Source organism: Clavelina lepadiformis, chromosome 5 (assembly GCF_947623445.1).
Source record: "Clavelina lepadiformis chromosome 5, kaClaLepa1.1, whole genome shotgun sequence".
Classification (NCBI taxonomy): Eukaryota; Metazoa; Chordata; class Ascidiacea; order Aplousobranchia; family Clavelinidae; genus Clavelina; species Clavelina lepadiformis.
The window spans coordinates 2,881,487-2,902,211 of NC_135244.1; the positions used below are offsets into that span (position 1 = coordinate 2,881,487).

General features: G+C 35.2%; 3 protein-coding genes across 8 annotated transcripts; 2 read left to right on the forward strand and 1 right to left on the reverse strand.

Annotated features, from left to right (window-relative positions):
* The first annotated feature begins 1,008 nt into the window (after positions 1-1,008).
* On the forward strand, positions 1,009-3,876 carry LOC143458907 (transmembrane ascorbate-dependent reductase CYB561-like). The gene is made up of 6 exons (XM_076955813.1): positions 1,009-1,147; positions 1,298-1,439; positions 1,614-1,712; positions 1,806-1,909; positions 2,005-2,162; positions 2,611-3,876. The coding sequence occupies exons 1-6, from the start codon at positions 1,079-1,081 to the stop codon at positions 2,792-2,794; spliced, it is 756 nt and encodes a 251-aa protein (XP_076811928.1). The 5' UTR covers positions 1,009-1,078; the 3' UTR covers positions 2,795-3,876.
* Positions 3,877-6,804: 2,928 nt separating this feature from the next.
* On the reverse strand, positions 6,805-14,787 carry LOC143458908 (uncharacterized). Of its 6 annotated transcripts, none has more exons than XR_013117725.1 (7): positions 14,564-14,787; positions 10,129-13,847; positions 8,875-9,045; positions 8,649-8,799; positions 8,333-8,404; positions 7,668-7,836; positions 6,805-7,570 (listed from the first exon to the last, which is right to left on the reverse strand). XR_013117725.1 is itself a non-coding variant. In XM_076955814.1 (6 exons), exons 3-6 carry the CDS (start codon positions 8,758-8,760, stop codon positions 7,459-7,461), a joined length of 465 nt encoding a protein of 154 aa, XP_076811929.1. In that variant the 5' UTR covers positions 8,761-8,799; positions 8,875-13,847; positions 14,564-14,722; the 3' UTR covers positions 6,805-7,458. The 6 variants fall into 6 exon arrangements, 1 of the variants encoding a protein (XP_076811929.1); XR_013117723.1 differs by having other exon boundaries at positions 8,875-10,258; positions 10,538-13,847; positions 14,564-14,786; XR_013117726.1 differs by having other exon boundaries at positions 10,129-10,258; positions 14,564-14,729.
* Positions 14,788-15,339: 552 nt separating this feature from the next.
* On the forward strand, positions 15,340-20,311 carry LOC143460760 (AP-1 complex subunit mu-1-like). Its single transcript, XM_076958378.1, has 12 exons — positions 15,340-15,603; positions 16,037-16,120; positions 16,229-16,369; positions 16,984-17,114; positions 17,350-17,458; positions 17,839-18,001; positions 18,254-18,396; positions 18,607-18,678; positions 18,862-19,020; positions 19,274-19,399; positions 19,517-19,592; positions 19,824-20,311. The coding sequence occupies exons 1-12, from the start codon at positions 15,562-15,564 to the stop codon at positions 19,844-19,846; spliced, it is 1,269 nt and encodes a 422-aa protein (XP_076814493.1). The 5' UTR covers positions 15,340-15,561; the 3' UTR covers positions 19,847-20,311.
* The last annotated feature ends 414 nt before the right edge of the window (positions 20,312-20,725 follow it).

Genomic DNA, 20,725 nt, shown 5'->3' on the forward strand with positions numbered 1-20,725 from the left:
TCCATAAGAAATTTTGGCGTTGGAAATTCTCAAAACTTGAATTTTAGTTGCTAAAGTTTGGGTTAAACTTTGCAGGAGCCTATATATGAGTTTTCTTATTTTTCAAAACATTAACTTGTTTTTAACCAAAGTTTATTAAGCAAAGGGTGAATTAGCCTAATCGTTTTTGATCACAAAAAATACGACAGTACCGGAGTTTACTGTGAAGTTTTTGATATGCAGCGTATTCGTATAAGCTTATATTCGTACAATTTGTTACACATCACATCCGAAAATCGGGAAATGTTTTGAAATCAACCTATAGCCTACTGTACTTTGAATTGGCCCAATAGACGACGTTTTTAGCTTTCCGAAAAAAGCCGTTGCAGTTTTTGCAAAGCTTTTTTTATAAAAAAAAAAAAAGTCTATAGGAAGCAATTAAGTGTGGCTAAAACGGCTGGCCGCGTCCATAAGGAACACTGTGGCATATCGTCTCGTCTAAACATGTTAGCCTAGAATTCTGTGACGTTGTTAGTCGTGCTTATAGTATAGGCCTACTCCGACCCGTTCTTAACAAATACGGTTCGACCGTTTGAATTAAGTTAATTTTAATTTTTGTTATTTTTTATGAGTGCAAAATCTAAAATCGGGCAAGTTTATAGTGCAGACAAGTTATTATGGGTTCCAAATCGAATATTATCAAAGATTTTGCGTTGGTGACTAAGATTATAGCTGGTCTTCTTTTTCACCAAACGACTAATTTGTTTTTGAAAGATTTGCCTAACAACGTTTGTTAAAAGCGCGTTTATGCTCTGATCGGCTTTTGTGACTTTGTAATAAAGAATTTGCACATCAAAAACGGTTCCAATTATGCGTTGGATTATAACGTCATAATGATAACTCACTGATGTTTGTTCCGAGTTTTTCTGATTTTCAGGCTTGCTCGACGGCCCTCCCAAAATTGTTAGTTAAATATTTAAGGAATTTCAATTAGAGTCTTTTATAAAAAACTACTTGCCTATTCACAGACAACTTTTCAGCCTGAATTGCTTTTATACATTCTGTATCGAGTTATATTCTTTGCTAAAACCTTTCCAAAATGCCTGGCAACAACTTTTTGGAAGATAGCGACCTTCGCGGATTTCCATGGATAGTTGCCATATCTCAGGTTTTACAAGAAATTTTAGTAAAAATGATTAAATACTTTTGGTCTAGTTCCTCTAATTTGTAAGATATTCGATAAGAATTATGCTCTCAAATGGATTTATTGTTACGTAATGTACAGCATTACAAAGTTTTAGTCCATTGATTTTTATAGGTGATTGGCATTGTAATGCTGGCAATGGTGATTGTGTGGTTGAAAGCTTATCTCGGTGGTTTTGCGTGGAACGGAGGGTTACAAGAGTTCAACGTGCATCCGCTATGCATGATTTTAGGAATGATTTTCTTATACGCAGAAGGTACTCTAGTGATAATTTCAATATTGACGATGCCAAATATATGTTTACGTTATGTGCCACTAACTAACTAATCGTATCACCGTTATTATTCACCGTTTTCAAGAAGCAACTCGTGTTGTTTCCTCAAAACACTTGCATGAAAGCGAACGCTGGCAAATTCATTTGTTTGTTTAGCCACCCTGGTCTACAGAGTCTTACGCAATTGCGAAAAGCTCAAAGTCAAGTTGATCCACGCTGGCTTGTTATGCTTTGCATTGATAGCCATGATAGTAGGTATGCACTGTTGTGGTCTTGTGCTGTTTTGTCAACTGCATTTTTATGTTCTTTCCTGTGATTTTAAACTTAACGTTTTATTAACTTTTTTAGGTCTTGTTGCTGTATTTACTTTTCATAACGACAGCCATATTTCAAACTTGTACAGCTTGCACAGTTGGTGCGGGATCGCAACAATTTCGATGTTTTGTGCTCAGGTATCTAAGGCTATAGAACACAACACTCTATAACTTAATAATTTATAACAACTCTTTCCGGTTTGCTTTTCTGGTCGGTTTAAATGTTTTTATAGTTTGTTCTTGGGTTTTTGATCTTCCTTTTTCCCGAAGCCAACTCAGATATAAAGAGCACTTATCTTTCTCTTCATCAATTCTTCGGAGGTGCTATCCTGGTTTTAGCTGCGATCAGCACAATTTCTGGGATAAATGAGAAGCTTTTTTTCGTTTACGCGTAAGTCGGTTTTGAATTTTTCGCTCTCAAGTAGCAGTTCACTGTAGTGTTTAAATTATTTCAATAAATTTTTAATTACTCCAACCTGATTACATGACGTGTTGTTTGGTTTTGGTTCCAACCTGATGTTTCGTTTGGTAGGCTATATCGTTTCTCGTGGATAGCCTTGCCGTGCTTATGGTTTTCAAATTAATTTTTTTCATCCGTATATCGATTATTATTTTTTATATCCTCACATAATCTATGTCTTTTTACATCGCTTTGAAGTTGCCGATCTTTCAATCTTTTAAACTTGAGTTAATCAAATTTAAGTAATTGTGAATGCGAATGCGTATAAGCTAATTAACAAAACACAAATGTTTATGGTCAACTGGCATTCAATAGACCTATGCCTATGGCCTACTTATTGTTGAAAGAGAATTAACAACCATGTTATGTCGTCTTTTAGAAAAAAACCCAAAAGCTATTCGCAACTTCCCGGCGGAGCAGTGTTCGGCAACGTGCTCGGTATTGTCGTCGTTATATTTGTTTGTTTCATCCTCTTCATACTTCAGAAAACTGAATGGAAGAGGCCAAAAGAAGAAGATCTATTCTTTGAACCTATCCTATCTGAAGGCTCGGACAACGAATGATGACGCTCTTTTGTACATTTTGCTGGTTCGAGAAAAGCTTAGATTGCAGCTTGTTATGCGTTGAAGCCTAGGTTTAAACATTTGTTGTTTTAAAACTTTTTACATTTGTCCTAACAATACGTGTTGCACAAACACATTTTCAGCAGCCTAAAAGCGACAGTTCGACTGTTAATAATTAAGAATACTAGTCTAGAAACTATGTATGCTTAACCTTTACTTGTCACGTAGTTCAGCCTTTTCATTGAGACTGTGTGTGCAATTTTCGTGTTTTTGTGCAGCTTGGCGTCGATATGTTTGCTTGTTGTTGTCTTTTGAATTATTTCAATTTTCCTTGGTTAATTAAAGAACTCTTGATGATAAATAGACTCATTGGTGAGCGCATTCGTTCCATTGGGGCACACTAATGTAGGCTACTGTATTTCCAGACAACATACCATTTTGAATAAAAAAGCTATAGCCTGTAGAGTTTAATTTGTAAGAATATTGTAAAAAATTAACTTTTTATATCTATACAAACCTTGAAACTATAACCTACAGGTCATATAGTTACACACAGTTTTTATGTGAAGAACATATGTTTCAGCTTGGTAGAAAAGTTGTGTTTTCTAGCTGCTATCGATGCCTTTATTGCTTATAGATTAGACCAATTTTAACCCTAATTTCCTTCCGATGAATTTCATATGTAATTTTTATAATCTTGCACTGTCGTGGCCCGTGGGCTTGTGCCGTTAGGCCTACTATAACTATTAGGCTACTATAAAAACTATATTACTACTACTATAAAAATATTTGTTTTGGCTGTCTAATGTTTAAATTTTTGCTGTAAAATAAACATAGCCTAATGTGACTCGAGTTTACATTATCCCAGCACTGTAGTATAGGCCTATAAGTGTTTTAGTATTATTAAACTGAATTTAACCTCTGTGTAATTTGTAGCGTTCGTTATCTTGTCCACTAGAAAGCGGCAAGGCACCACGTTTATATGTTTTTTATTTTTCAAAGTTTGTATTTCGTATCAGTTGGTTTATAGACTAGGATCACACAGACGTTCTTAGGAGACGTCTCTCCACATCAAGCTATGCCCGTGCTTCGGCATATGTTTGCTTGTCAATTACATAAATTCAAGTTGACCTTGACCAGTTGAAGACTAGCAGAAACTGATCAACTTTATGTGTAGCGTAGTAACCAAGTATAGGGCCAGAGTAACCAAATGGAGAGCCTGTGATAAATTGTCTGCAGGCCTTGAAATTGTTTACTTCTAAGTAGCGATTTAACTTGTTTTGAAAAATTGACAAACACTATAGTTTAGCTATAGTGTCTACTTGCAAAAGTTCTCTATAAATTCCCCAAATTAAAAAAAAGCTTTGTAAATAAATTATTTTATAAAGGAGTTAATACAATAAAACAATTTTTTACTTGAATTAAAAATGATATTAATTTGCTCGGAGCCGATGGCAACTGCCACAGTTGTCACTGCGTTAATCTTGTCGAAGCTTGTATTGCCTTGGTCCTGACTATATTCTGTTAATAAAGGACCAAGGCACTATTTCATAATTTACGATAATAATCAGAGTAACACACACAACATCATATCATAAAAATCTACAAACATCAATAGCTGGTAGTCTGGCTTCAAAACTCGAAAAGGCCCCAAGTCTGTAGCAACAAAACGCCACCTCACGCTTTATCTGCAAACTTTCTAGTTTTTGGGATTTTTGGTAGTAAGGTATGCAGACCTATAGCCGTCGATGCCATAGGCGGCACCGCCTAACGGTATGCGCCTATCCCGTGTGGCGGTACCTAACAATGAAAATGATCAAATTTGAAATTTAGTAGTAAATATAAAGTTTGATCGTTTTCTTAAGAACCATTAGCGGGTCTAGGCCTAGTATACAAGTATACAACCACAGGATGCCTTATATGCTAGACCAGTGGTTCCCAACACGTTTTTAAGGCGACCCATTTTTAAAAAAAATTCAGATTTATAAAATCTTGCGACCCAAGTAAATTGTCGTATGATTTTAAAAGTTACACAAGATTGCGTTGCAAATACACAGCACTTCAAAAGCAGCAACTTTTTCTGAAAATAATATGTTTATCAATTCATATATCACACCAATGAGATAACTGTGCTCGCTTGCTGTGAGTGAGTTTTTGAAATCGAGGCTTATTTTACTTTAGCATAGCCGCAAATCGGCTTCAACTTTCAGACGGTTTCGCTGTTTAGTTTTCAATGCACACATGGCGCTAAATCCAGTTTCACAAAGCCAAGTTGTTGTAATTGAATCAGTTTTTGAATCACAAATTTTGAAACTATGGGATACACTTTGTGCATGGAAGCAGAATATTTGGGTTATTTGTCTTTGAAGGACGCAAAAAGAATACGATTTGCTGCTTCTGTCGTCATGTCCATAAACTGTTCTGCTACATGGATGGGAAGTTGAGACAGGTCCTTTCCTGCAAATGGATCAATTATCAAATCATTTTGGCTATTAGGTGTTGGAGATTCACCATAGTAGTGCACAAACTTTTGGGCAAGTTGTTCCAAGTGTCCAATTATAGTTTGCTTGATATCAACTTCCTTGCCACAAATATATTGCGTTAGCTCAGGAAACATATCGTACTCATTTCTAGTGACAAAACTTTTCCAGAGTACGAGTTTTTTGTTGTAAGCAGAAACTTTGGCGGCGTGATCAATCACCGTAAAACAATTTCCTTGCAAAGATAAATTTCGAGAATTCATTCAGTCAAATACAGTATGTCGGCAAGGTAAGCAACTTTTGCGTTGAAATTTTCTTCCCAAAAACTTCTCGGCTAATCCTACATAGTTGTGTTGCTTCAGGAAGATAGCAATCTCCTCCCGGAAACCACAAACTCGCTTTAAGACACGACCTCGTGACAACCATCGCACTTCCGTGTGCAGCAGCAGAGCTTGATAATCCGAATCCGTGTCAGTGCACAAAAAGGAAAACAAACGCTGATTTAGTGGCCTTGCTTTGATGAAGTTTACACACTGCACAACATTATTCAACACTTCGTGCGGCTCCCAAGACATATTTTTTGCAGCAACGGCCTTTCTGTGGAGAAAGCAATGAGTCCACAAAACATTTGAGGCTTTGTCTTTGATTCGTTTTACCACACCAGACTTGATGCCAGTACAAGCTGCTGCGCCATCGGTGCAAATGACAGCACATTTATCCCAAGGAATGGAATACTCCGTAAAGAAATAATCCAACAATTGAAAAATATCTTTACCTTTGGTGTGCAGTTTTAGTGGTTTGCAAAATAGCATATCTTCATTCATACAGCTTCATTGTTGATAAAGCTGATAAAGACGGAAAGTTGGGGCAAACATTCAATGTCGGCAGATTCACCCAATTGAATGGAATAAAAGGATGAAGAAATTTCATTTAACTCTTCACTTTCTCTCTCACCAATCATTATTTTTACTACTTCTTTCATAACTGGCATTATCAACTTCTCACCATCTGTAGTTTTTCTGCTTAGCAATTTGATAGGCCGCAACATACGAAGAGTAAACAGCAACGGTTGTTTTATCACTACTTTTTTGATCTTGAATCGATTTCAACTTGCTCTTAAAAAATTCAACAGGCTTATTCACACAGTTTGGATCATTTGCGGATTGCATGAAATAAGTTCACACGACGCGCTTAAAACTTTTTCACTGCGGGAGCTCTTTGTACCACAAAATGCAACTGATGCGAAATTACTCAAGCGTCACGCAGAACAGCTTTCTCATTTCACGACATAAAATGCTTCATGTCTTGGAGTTTATATTTTCAAGTTTTGTGATCTCTTCAAGTTTTCAATTTTTTTATTGTAATTTTTCGCTCAAGATACAATATGCCTAAAAAGCAAGCGACCCAAAACAATAACCTGGCGACCCAACTTTGGGTCGCGACCCATGCGTTGGGAACCACGGTGCTAGACCTACCTACTCGAATTGTGACGTCATCTGGTTGTGCACTTGTATAATTAATAGACCCCCATTAGCGTCCTTAAGGTGCCTTTATTGCACAAAATCATTATATGTGGTTAAAATAAAATTCAATCAGTCAAGTGATCAAGTGATAGCCATACACAAATAACACAATAGGTTATCTTCCTGATAATAAAAGACTATGAAAGAGGCACACTACAAATCTAACTGTACAAATAAGGAAAATTAGCGAAAAGTAACTATCCGCTCACCAATACGTGTGTGATATAATTATATACTGTGCAGTATATTAGCACAATAGGTTGGTCAGAAGAAATCATTGCACCGTTGTACGGCAATGTAAAAATAACAAACATTACCAAAACGAAACTGGCAAATGATGTACTGTATTTTACGGACCATAAGGCGCATCGGACTATAAGGCGCATTGTCAATAAATTGCTTTGATTAGTTTTTTGTTCATACATAAGGCGTATCGGACTATAAGGGCATATGGCTATAAGGCACATGTGTTACCGTATAAAGCTCATTAGAATACGTTGTGAGCATGCGCATACGCATTATGATCCATACATTAGGCGCACCGGCTTATAAGGCGCACGATCAATCTATGAGGAGAAAAAAGGATTTAAAGTGCGCCTTATGGTCCGTAAAATACGGGAATTTTTACTCGTTATACATATAACACTGAATCACGAACAAATTACCAATCTACTGTTCTATGTGTTGGTTCAGCAAAGTGCAAATGTTCCTCATTTTCACATTTTTCCGTTGTCACCAAAAGAACTAAATTGTTTTCTGCCAGCTCCAAATTACTATAAAGAGCAACAAGTATAACAGAAAGCGCACAGCGTAAAATTTGCAATGTAATCCTTTTATGCATGCAAAGATTACAGAAATCCCATCACTTACCCCCTTTTCATAATTATAATATTTTCTTGCTCATCTATAATTTTCTGGCAATCGACTGGACCATAACTGCCGGGATTTCGAAAGGGGATTCCACAAGGCATTCCAGTGATGCTGAACTCGTTAATTTTAGCATACGGCATACGTCCATTGGATTTGTGCGTTGTCTCACCTGTAAAGCACCAGAGCAAAGATACCAAGGCATGCACAAACACAACTTAATATAATTAAGATGAAACAATTAGCATCAATTCTATTGTATTACATTCTATTGCTTGGAAAAATACGCAACACTAATAATAAAATTTTTTATTTCACACCGTTAGGCTAAAGCAGGCATGCACAACTCAAAACAGTACACGGGCCGTTTTAGGGAAAAAAAATTTTCGCGGGCCGCGTGCTAACATTGTTGTAACTAACGTGTAGCCTACTTTATATAATGTGACCGATTAACCGTCGAATAAGAGATATTATTGAGAAGATGGTTACTGTCAAGAGACGGTTGCCTCTCGCACTACAGTATGTAGTTGTTTTTAACGCTTATCGGCGGTAAAGCATCGGATTCGTTGATTATGTAACTGTAACCGAAATCACGGAATATTTCGTGGGCCGTATGTTGTGCATGCCTGGGCTAAAGAAAGACAATTTGTTGGCATAAAAAGACTTACAATATTTCTTATTAAAAATTTTTCGAACTTTCATTTGCAATTCGGTGTTTTTTTGTCTTGAAGTACTGCAAGCTGTATACAAATATATAGCATACGTTACTTCTAATGAAAATTTTTTCATACTTTATGATTAACATGATTCATAATGACACTAATATCATTCAGGTTCATATGCAAAAAAAATCTTCAATGAATTAAAGTTAAAAAATAAGTGCTATAAAAGTTCCTTTTAATATATGCTTGCAGTAAATGTAACTGTAGTTAATCATGTTCTTGCAAATGTTTAGAAATATCACAGTAAATTACATAAAATTACCTTTTCCGCAATGTAATATCTCAATAAAGCCACTTTCAACACTTGGCTCCAAGAAATATGGCCTTACATCCCTGCTTCCGAATGCATTGAATGTATCGTTAACAAATGCCATTCCACCAACGGCCACACCAATTTCCTCAAGTTCACCACACTAAAACAGGAACAAGTTACCTTTGTTTCGTGTACAGCACGGTTACACCATAGTATAATATGAACAGCAACATACAGCTTGAATTATTCGAGCAATGGCATTTTGTCTAAGTTTTTTTTTTCATATTTCCATCCATTTCATTTGGTGGCATGGAACTTTCAGAATTGAAGGTCTTTGCTTTCTCTTTCCAAACTTGTTTCGTTTGCTTCGGAAGTTCTCTCCACCTGCTACCCCAGAGTTTGAAATCTTGAAAAACAGCAATTAAAAATTAGTACAGGACATTTGAAAGCTTTATAAAAAAATGAACATAAATTGAAAGTAAGAAACACTGAAAACAGGCAAGACCTTACTTCATGCAAAACACTTTGATAACTTGTCTAAACTAGTACTTTCATTGTTCAGCTGTTAACATAGTGAAACCTTCATTTATGTAAATTTTGAAGTTGAGTAGAAGCTTACACCTCTCAAGATTTAACAGCGTCAATCAATGTTAACATCTTCGATATCTAAGGCTTTCTAATAACCAACATAACAGTAAACACATTTTTGGAAATTCATTACACACGTATCATGTGAGGTCACAAATAGCATGCACTTCAAGTCTATCATGCTCTTCACTAATCGAACTAACACTGTGACACAAGTTTCACAATCAAACCGAGAAAAAAAAAATTACGACATGCAAATTTAGTAACGAACACAGTAAGCATGAAATCAATGAATGCAATTTATCAGGTGAAAAACAATGAAAATTATTTTCAGTGAGAACTACATTTGTGCATTTAACGACATAATGCTAATGACTCAATGAAGCAAGCGATCAAGCAAACCAGCCAGAATATCAGACCTTGTACATATCTTAAAGGAAACACATGTGATGCTGTCTAGAAGCTTCTCCCTTGAAAATTTGGGAAGAAATCATGCAACTGTATTAAAAATACCAATATTCTGTTTCTTAATGGAAGAACAAAATAGATTGTAGCCTGTGAATCTTCGTTTTCGAAAAGGTTTAACTTTTTGAACCCTTGGCCTTATTGATGCATTGTAATTGTAAATCCAGCGCTAAAACACAGCAGTTGGCAAAACGCTAGTAAACAAGCGTCAAAAGTATTTAGTAGTGGCAGTTTAACATACCATCATACAAGAGATCTGAGAAAGGGACAAACTTTAATCATTTTGTAAGATCATGCAATAAACATGCAATAACTACTTTAAGTTGGAGAGTTGTCCCGGACAAGGAACGAAGCTTTTTGTCAGCCAACAAGATTATTTTGGAGAAGACAACTGTTACAACTGACAAACTTAAAGTACGTAATGGCATCTTTCAACCTTGATTTGGTTTTTACTTAAACCAGTATTAATGGTTGCTTCATTGAGGTGCTCTGACTTTGCAGTTCTCATACCTTTTGTTTCCCACAAAGATATAAGCATATCCCGTTGGCTTTGTGAAATGTCCTTACTGAACAATGCAAATCAAATTATTAATAAGTGAGACACAAAAATTTTTTTTTTTAAATTGAAAATACAGGTTGTCTGTATCTACACGAAATATCTTACGTCCATCTGGACGGCAATTTAGAATAGCGTTTTATTAACACTTTTAGTGACTTGTATGCAAATAAACAGAGTGACATGAAAAAAATGCCATACTAACAATTACTTATTTATGACCAAAGATCGAATTAAACATACAACAGATATATACATATAAGTTAGCTATTATACATGAAGAACTAACCGAGATCTTCTAGTGCTTGCCATGTTACTCAGAAAAGAGCAAATAGTACAACAAAATTTTAACAATTTTACAAAAATTAAAACATGCAATAAACTAAACTGTTTGGATAAAAATGGATAGTTTTGTAAGAAGTAATCACCACTCAATATGAATTAAGAATAGAACATACACTCATAAAGATAGTCATCCTAATAAATAATATAACTTAGGGCACATGTTGCAATAAAAGCAAACGCTCAACACTAAAGTCTTACAGATGTCAAAAATTTACTGTGCACAGATATGATTTTCTTGGTGCTTGGTAATCAACAGTAAGCGCCATATTTCAACTGCAACTCCTTTTCAAATCATAAAGGCTTTAAAGATTATCAAGAAGTTTGGCCAACCCTTTTATGTATATGGTACACGTAAGTCTTTTCCTACAGCACTATAGTATTACAATATCACAATGTTCTTTAGGCTAATAGCTTATATGCACATACTTTGATGTGAATTAAACACTTAATCTGTGAGGTCATTGTCTGTCTCAGCAAAACAAAGTTATGGGCATTGATGCTATAAAAATGTAAAAATATAAGCGATAGTAGCTGTGACATGAAATGACAAATGTTCCAAATCAATATACTTGATATTTGTTTGTAATAAGCGATTGTTTTTCGGAGTAAATAGCCATTTATCTGCACAACTTCTTTGACCAGATTTTTGTTTAAATAGGCCATTCTTGAATGCAGTTGAGAATAAATTGCCAACATTACTGTTCAAAGTGGATGGCTTTTAAGAGGTGGCAAGTTGTTTACAAGCACTTTTAAGAGGATGTTTTAACTAAAATCCATTATATCATATATATTGTAGTAACCGGTGCCCTTCAAAAACTTTGCTAATCGTAACTTTCTTAATTGAAATGTTTGGTCTGAAAAGCATACAAAGTAGGTGGCTTCAGGAAGAAATTGAGTTTTATTTTGAAAACGTTACACCAAAATGAAGTGCTGTTTTCAATCCTCGCAGAAAAGCAATCGTTTAGACAACAACAACCTTTTATTTGTCGTAATTTTGATGGCAGCCACTTGAGATGGTTGCTTTCGCATGGACTAAGATTCAAATCAAGAGCACTAGAGCCAAAGTACACATTTCAGTAATAACTCTAAACATTCTCTTGGAAAGGTAGAACAAATCTTACTGACACTTTTTAGTCGGAGGTAGTGGTATATTTTGAAATAATTTGAAGAATATGTAAAACAGATGATAAAAAAGTCAAGACAGGCTTCAGAATTTCATGGTCCCAAACTAGGGTAAAGTTGGTACAACAACAACAAAGGTCAGTAAAGGGGTACACATGAAAAAACGTTTCCAAATTAAACAACTTCATGCATTATGTATTTACTTCCAAGTAAAGTTTCTCCCAAAATAGCCAAGTTTCAGTCATTCACAATGTGCATCAAACAGAAGATTTCAGCTGGCAAACAATGTTTGGTGGTGGATAATGTTGCATTCCAAACAAATTAAAAAATTTAAATAGTTTTAATTTAAGAATTTAAAATACGAAATCAAATCAAAATATTCTACTGTTGACAATAATTATTACCATCAAAAAAACTCTGCATAATCTAACAAAACCTTATTTTGTCTTAAGTTAAAAAGCAATGAAGCACATTCAAAAGTAATCAATTTCGCTAAGCGCAGCATCTTACATCGATCAGCAGAAAAATTCTCGGACAGCAGTTTTTGCCACAGCGTGTGCTCTGACTTACTCTGACTGCTGGTTGGTCACTATGTTTTGTTGTCTCTCTTTAAATTATTTTCTCCTAATCTCACTTGATGCCACTACTAACAGCATGATCTGCATATCAACAAGCACTTCCCAAATGTCTGCGTTGATGCCTGTCCTTTTTGGGTACGTTTGAAAACATCCCTGATGTGTAGTGCGGTACGAACTACACAGTATCGCTTAGTGGCTTGTTTACCATAGAAGGTCTTGAAGTATATCAGCATTCTTGCTGTGACTCACATGACTGAGTAAGCGCAAACAATGTCAACAGAGCAAGTTATGTATGCTGAGCGAGTCCCCGGCAGATATGGACCTTGCCTCATGACACATGACTGTGATAATGACAGCATCTTTGCCAATAGACTAATTGTTCTTAATGAATTGAGATAAATAATTATTATTAATTACCCATCACAGTTGAGCCAAGTGGTGAGTGAACTTAAATAACGACCCACCAAGAGATCGGGTACTCGGCCAAAAATTGGGAAACAGTGAGCTGACCCTTGGCCAATGCATATATCCAAAATTGGAGAATAAAGCTACCAATGAGTGTTAGCATCCATTTACCCTAACACCAAGGTAGCAAAACGTGAGCTTAAAGCTAACATCAACAGCTCACCTTGTGACACCTTGCAGAAAATTTAAATCTTTGGTCAAAAAATGACTAATGGGCATTGGGCACCAAATCTACACTGTTATAGTAAACAGCGTCCTGTGACTGGATGTAGACCTATAGGACCCCACAGCATGACAATTTTTCTGTTTTTGTGAGCATTGAACCTGCTGGGCTTCAGTGCGATAGAGTCACTCCTTACCTTGCACATTATGAAACGGAGCCACTCTGATTGCTCCTCCCGAAACTATTTGCCTCAGCAAAAAAGCAAGCCGGATAAATAAAATCAAGATACCCATTGCTCACTGGCTCTACACTGCTAAGGATGGCGTGGGGGACTTAATTGCCTGCTATCTGGAGATGGTTGTTTAGTTTGTGTTGCCTTGTGTGCCTTTAGTTTGTGTTGTCTTGTTTCAAACATCTAGTTTGTGTTGCCAAATAACATCTTGCTCAGAGGAAGCAGGCTGATGGTAAAACAGGGATATTTTTACACAAGACATTTATTTTCTAGAGGCCGTTTATTATCATTTTTAATTTGTAATAATCTGCAAACTCATGAATGCATATAATCGACAAATAGCACTCTTTGAGAACGATTGAAACCTTCGTTTGTTGAAAGTCAAGACAAATTAAATGATTGCCTTTTGCTTATGATCTGCATATCAGATGGATTTCCTTTTTGGAATACTACAATGTTAAGTTGCTCATTCACTCCACTCAGGATTTCGAAGTTCTCTGACAATCACACAAGATCACTGTACTCTGCAAGCTCGTTATGTAAGAAAGCAGCAATGTTGAGTAGTAGCCAGCTTTGTAGCCGAATGGTTAGAGCTGGCAATTAGGCAGTGTTCACTACCCAGTAGCACTATCATTGTTATGCCCTTGGGGTATTACCAATGCTTGCTCCAGTTCAGTGCTTCTGATAAACATACCTAAATTCAAGCAATTAAAAACATATGTGTATCATTCCAAACTTGCTTGAGAGCTAGCCAGATAAGTGGGGCTGGAGCAATTAAAGATTACCACAAAGGTTAATGGAAGCGAACTAAAATGACATATGAAGTTATACTTCTATCCTAGCCACCAAATAAAGAAAATCATGTTGATTGCTGTGAAACGCTTTGACCTTATGCCACAGCAGTGGTATGCCACGTGTATATAATTGATGCAATCAGACCAGCTTGAAGGCAAAACTATTTCAACCTGATGCTGAATAAAAGCACCATGCAATTACCACAATTCAATTTAATACATTGCATGACCACTGCAAACCCGAAAAAGTGACTTTTGGCTACTAGAGTACCGGTCTATCGTTGGCTGGATTGCCAGTTCAAAACACCATTGTGCATTGCACTGTGCAACAATTAAGCAGTCTTTAGAACTTGCTTGGATTCTACATTCAGTAAGTAAGCATGCAGCTATTCCAGTGCCTAGAAGCCCGAGGTAGATAACCTATATCTTGTCTACGAAACAGGACCAATTAAGCAGCGTTAATGCCAGACACACCAAACGCATGAAAGAACTGAAATCGAAAACTAGGCTATTTTGTTCATTTCAGCCTTTTCAGATTTTTAGTGAGATCCGTTTATAGTTTGTGCAAGGCATTCCAACGTGCATCAATCACTATACAAACCTTATCCATACATACCGGTATAGATCTCAGTAGTCTTCAACAGTAGCCTAACAGTAGCCTAAGCCATCCAATCGTACCGTACGATGACCAGCCACAGCAGTTCGACTGGATTACTTATTCGACCTATCGCTCGGTTGGATTACTCATACCAACACGATTAGCCTTCCAATAATTATTTTAAGAGATGGAAATATTCTTTTTAGCCCATACGAATGGGTAATCCGTGCAATCTTTTTTCCCTTTCCTATGAGCTAATCCTTGACGAAGCGGGTGGCTATAACTATTTGCGAAGAAAATTCAAAAGTTTCCTTTTTTTAAAACCACTTAACACTAAATAATCTTAAGTTTAAATTAAACATAAGGTTATAAAAAATATGTACAAAATTTTCAGTATAACACCTTATGATTATTCTTGCAATGAAAGGATATTTAAGATTCAGTTGCATATATATATTTTTTTATGTATTTGAACTCTATTTATTATATACAATTATTCAAGTTTAACTTGACAATCAACATAATAATCAAATTTTAAAATGTTTTATTTCTTTTTAACTGTGGCTTAACTTGTTACTGAAATTAGTTGTATGATATTTGTCTTATTAATTTAAAAAAAAATCTTTTTGATAGGTTTTTTCAACCGTTATACATTCCTGTAAAATACCTTTTAAGTTGTGATGAAAAGTGTTAAGTCTTTTAAGTGTTTTATTTGATGAACATTGGCAATATTGCAAAAAAACAATTAATTTTTTGATGGAAACACTGCAGGGTGTCTCAGAATTTAATTTCCACTATGACTGTATGATGTGAATTTTTCAGATTTCTGTAGTTACCGGTACCGGTAACCAGCGTATCCTAATTTACTCACTTCGACGAAAGCCTATACCAACTGTTATCAGTTTTCACAAGGCTAGTCAGTAGTCTAGGCTATAGGCCAAGTTAACTGTGCTTTAGGCGTGTTCACAGTCTTGTTCAATCAAATCTTGGCGTTTGTAACCCACAAGCCAAATACAATGGTTGCATCTGCTTTATATATCCTTGATCTGAAGGGAAAGGTAATTTAGTTTTAATATATACGCTTTTATACGGTTCTTTTTCTTAAGTTAAATTTAAAAGCATTTCAATTTTAGGACAGTTTTTTTTTGCAGTCATAAGCATTCTGATTTCATAGAGCAACAGAAGTTGCTTGACAATTGCAAATTTGTGTTGTTGTGCTTCATGTTAACATAATAATGTTTTTTTAATGATTTGTTTAACTGTTACATGGATGATTTTTTGAGCAGTGTACAACACCCTTGTATCCCTGATTAGAAAGTTAGCAAACTTCTATTTGATGGCATGCCTTCAATCTTAGTGAATTGTACCCTCCAAAATGGAAATCTAGCTCATTTATTTTTAAACCCGCTCAATTTTAATTTACATAAGCTAAATGTTTAAAAACTACATCAGTTTTATGGTTGCATTCAGAAAAAATGTGTTTTTCAAAAGGTCCTCATATCACGTAATTATCGCGGGGATATTCCAATGAATGCAATTGACTCTTTTCCAAAGTTGATTATGGAGCAAGAGGAGGTGAAATGTTGTTCTTAGCCTTTGAATTAATCATGTTCAATTCATTCAAGCTAAACTAGGGCTATTTCATTCCGTTGTTGTTAATTATGTGTGGTATGTTATTTGCAGGAAGGTACGATGAATCCAATATTACAATATGGAGATGTAACTTATGTCTTCATTCGTTTCAGCAACTTGTATATGGTTGCCATTACTAATAAAAATTCTAATGTAATGATGATCACTTCATTCATGCATAAGTTGTGTCAGGTAATATTTGTTGGTTATTTTCTTGGAAATAATTTCATTCTTGTAATTAGGGATGTGAGAAATTGAAAAAGATTCAGATTCATGAAAATATGAATAAAAAATTTTGATATTCTTGCAAATTAAAATTAATGGACTTTGCTCATTTTCCTCAATCAAAGTACCTTTGAGCAATTGAAAGATGCTCAAACTTGTCACCTTGTCGATGAGTGAAAGAAATCAATCTGTTTTATTTTTTTGCACCAAATTACCTGATTTTCTTTCAACCACTTTTTTGTCTTTATCATTGATCTAAAAACTTGAACGTTTTGCTCCTGGTGTTTTTATGAAGGATTTGGAAAATCTGTTTGCTTGACTTGAGTTCATAAGATTGCCGAAATTGTTTTAATTCATTCATGTGCAATATTTGAATTCGTTTTCAATTCGGTGCTGTCTTGCTTATAATTACTCTTAATTGAGGAGCAATTGTAATATCTAGCTTATATTTCATCTGGTTATAGTGCCATATGTCATATATATGCTGATTGAGATAATGTAACTTTAGAAGTGTATGAAATTGTTAAATGTTACCTAAGTCTCATGTAAATAATTTAATTTTTTACAAATTTTTAACTTAGATTTTCTCGCATTACTTCAAAGAATTGGAGGAAGAGAGCATAAAGGATAATTTTGTGATTGTTTATGAATTATTTGATGAAGTCATGGACTTTGGTTATCCTCAGTTTAGTGATCCTAAAATTTTACAAGAGTAAGTTTTTTTTCGTATGTGTGGTACAAGTTGTCATAACACAGTAATTTTTCCTCTTGTACAAAAAAGTTTGCGCCTGGTTAAGTTAACTCAACTTTTGAATTCTCGTGTCAACAAATAGAAGTTACCTTACTTGGCCGTTGCTTTTATTTTTCTATTGAGTTTTTCACGCTACTACTTCTTCCATCAGCTGTATTCTTGTCATGTTTTGTTATTGACAATAATTTCCTTGAAGATATATAACACAAGAAAGTCATAAACTGGAAATTCAAGTGAGACCTCCATCCACTGTGACAAATGCGGTGTCCTGGCGCTCGGAAGGTTTGAAATACAGGAAAAATGAGGTGAGAGTTGGCGATGAAGGAAAATTAAATTCCATAATTTTATCTATTATATTATATTGACATATATGCTCCGAATCGACATAATTTTTATAAATTTATAATATACATTTATTCATTAGAAAGATTGTGAAAAATATCAAATTGAGATTTTATATCTAACAATGTATTTTGAAATTGGGTAAATTTTTCTACGGGTTTGTTGCAGAAAACAAGTATATTTGTAAGCGAGCAGATGGTTGAAAAGTTGTAACAAACTCATTGAAAAGGTTTAATGTGGCCTGAAGGCTGCACTTTCCTCGCCCTGCTTAGTGCTTTTAAACTTATTCAGTAACTCTGTTTCCACTTTTACTTCATTAGATTGACATTGCATTTTATTAAAGGTCTTTTTGGATGTTATTGAATCGGTGAACTTACTGGTGAGTGCAAACGGCAATGTATTGAGATCAGAGATAGTGGGAAGTGTAAAAATGAGAGTTTTTCTGTCTGGAATGCCTGAACTAAGACTGGGACTAAATGACAAAATCCTCTTTGAAAATACTGGAAGTAGGTCAAATTTAAAACTTTCTGATTTTGATAAATTGGAAAAAGTCACTATTTAAGTAAATTAGAATTTACAAATAGTGCAAGTAATTATTCAATATAATAAGAAATGTTAATTGTGAATTGATTGTACTTCTGCCTTCTAGACCAAATAAAACTTTGCTGTTAAGGTTTTTACAAAGTGTTACGTTTGTTTAAGTTGCCCAGAAGGAGCAAATATATCTTTTCACTGTCGATTTTTTACTCACTTCAAAGGGACAAAGAGCAAAGCGGTTGAAATGGAAGATGTGAAGTTCCATCAGTGTGTTCGCTTGTCACGGTTTGAAAACGATAGAACAATATCTTTTATACCGCCAGACGGTGAATTCGAACTCATGTCATACAGACTTAATACTCACGTGAGTAAATGGTCACTATTATAGATTGCATGTGCTTTGTTTTGTAATTAGTGGTCTTCTAATATAATAATAACATTAAGTAAAACTATGACTCCAGCTTAAAAATCCATTATTTTAGCAGAAGAATCATCAGGATTGTTTAACTACTGTTACTTCTATTATATTATCATTAACTCAGTCTGACTAAACTAAACCGAAATAAATTTTTAGGTGAAGCCTCTTATATGGATTGAATCTGTCATAGAACGTCATTCACACAGCAGGGTTGAGATCATGGTGAAGGTTGGTAGTTTAGACCTCATTTACGAGATCTACTTTTTATACGCTTATGAGCCGGATATGTAGTAAAATACATGTGACGTACCTATTGGCTATCGTTGAAACAGGCGTATCTTTTCCATAAAGATAAACATTTCATATTTTTGGTCGAGTTTGTTATGTGCTAACACGATTGTGTACTGTCAGGCAAAAAGTCAGTTTAAACGCCGATCCACTGCAAACAACGTCGAGATCCAAGTCCCTGTGCCAAACGATGCCGACTCACCAAAGTTTAAGACCTCTGTGGGCAGTGTGAAGTGGGTACCTGAGACTGGGAATCTTGTCTGGACCATCAAGTCCTTTCCGGTATGTTTGTTTGTGTGTTTGTTTGTGTGTAATGCTACTTGTTGTTTTTCTTTGTGAAGTCACTTTCACATTCCAGTTATAAACTTGTTTTTGTTATAACTTGCTGAGTTTCTTAAACTTTAATCAAACTGTGACATATCACGGCATGATGGACATGGTACAGTATGTCATATCATGGTAGGGTATGTTTTTAATGCATACATGTTTTGATGATCAATGGTGTAAGAATTTTTGTTTTAAATGATTCTTGTAGGGTGGTAAGGAATATCTGATGCGAGCTCACTTTGGGCTTCCGAGTGTTGAAAGCGAAGAGCTGGAAGGAAAGCCACCGATAAACGTCAAGTTCGAGATTCCCTATTTTACCACTTCCGGAATTCAGGTGACGACAGCATTCAACTAGAGTAAAAATAAGCTTTAAATCAAGCAGTGACTGATTCAGACAACTGGAATGCCGAAACACAAAATTAGTGTTTACTGAAAATATCCATTTTCACAGGTGAGATATTTAAAAATAATTGAGAAAAGCGGTTATCAAGCACTTCCATGGGTACGATACATCACTCAAAACGGAGGTAAAATTTTTCTGACATTGTCGAATAGATACTACTCTTGTCTTATAAAGCTTTTTCTCTGAGCATATTATTTGCAAAAATTATCAAAAATAATTTCCACCTTAGAAGTAGCATTAACAACGACAATTGAAACAATTTTAAACCTCATAATCATCAGTTCAGATTATCTGAGGGTGAGAATTTGTATTTCGTTATGTAGTCACCATATTGATGCTTTATTTTTTATCACAGACTACCAACTACGAACTAACTGAGGCGAGACTTGCAAGCCCCTTGCCTGTACGAGCCGAAAGTCAAAAGCTCGTTCATTTTAACGAGCAAAACGCTAAAGATATGTGCAACGGTGGCTCTTTTAACATAGATACAACCTTCGCCGTTTTGCCAATTGAAACTTTATCTTGTATAGTTTTATATAACTTAAAACATTGTGCTCTTAAGTCCAGTTTCTATATATATTTAGCAAATTTGTTCTTTGCCCGCATAGGCTAAATCTTGGTTGCACTGAAAATTAAGTAAGGCCATTCCACATATGATTTATACTCTAAACATGTCAATTACCGGTACCACTCTGAATAAAATTGCTAACAGACCGAGGCTTATGTACGTCTGGCAGTTTGGTTGTTGATCGTAATTTATTTGCTGTAACCCTATCAATCTTGCATAGCTTAGTGAGAATGAAATCTTGTAAATGCATAAAATACACCAATGTGTGCAATATGCCTGCTTCGGTTGGTTTTTGTCGTGTATCTTCTTTGGTGAGATAATATTTAGTGCAGCTGCCATAGAAAGATGTTTAAATTTAAATGGGAAAAAAAGAGTTAAAAACATTAAACGAAAAGTGAAAACGGCAACAGGTTGAGACATTTTTGTAAATATCAGAGTCGCCATGGAAAATTTTTTTTATATGTTGTCTGATGAAAAGCCAGCCTTCATCGGTCTGTTCGAAAGAAGTTTTTTCATTAATAAACTGCTCTGTGACTTTGAGCGAACGCGTTTATTCTTATGCGGTTACCGGATTAATACTTACCATGAATCTATAATTTTCATAAGGTTAGTGAAATAAGAAAGCTTTGCAATGTTCCACACTTCAAGCATAACTTGATTTACACTATTATTTAGATGTTGGTGTCATA

Coding starts and splice junctions, on each gene's coding strand:
- LOC143458907 (XM_076955813.1), top strand. CDS start 1,079: ATGCCTGGCAACAACTTTTTGGAAGATAGCGACCTTCGCGGATTTCCA. Junction 1,148..1,297: donor GGATAGTTGCCATATCTCAG/GTTTTACAAGAA, acceptor TGATTTTTATAG/GTGATTGGCATTGTAATGCT. Junction 2,163..2,610: donor AAGCTTTTTTTCGTTTACGC/GTAAGTCGGTTT, acceptor GTCGTCTTTTAG/AAAAAAACCCAAAAGCTATT.
- LOC143458908 (XM_076955814.1), bottom strand. CDS start 8,760: ATGGCATTTGTTAACGATACATTCAATGCATTCGGAAGCAGGGATGTA. Junction 8,405..8,648: donor GATATTACATTGCGGAAAAG/GTAATTTTATGT, acceptor ATTTGTATACAG/CTTGCAGTACTTCAAGACAA. Junction 7,837..8,332: donor AATTTTTAATAAGAAATATT/GTAAGTCTTTTT, acceptor GGTGCTTTACAG/GTGAGACAACGCACAAATCC.
- LOC143460760 (XM_076958378.1), top strand. CDS start 15,562: ATGGTTGCATCTGCTTTATATATCCTTGATCTGAAGGGAAAG. Junction 17,459..17,838: donor TGAAATACAGGAAAAATGAG/GTGAGAGTTGGC, acceptor ATTTTATTAAAG/GTCTTTTTGGATGTTATTGA. Junction 19,400..19,516: donor TTACCACTTCCGGAATTCAG/GTGACGACAGCA, acceptor CCATTTTCACAG/GTGAGATATTTAAAAATAAT.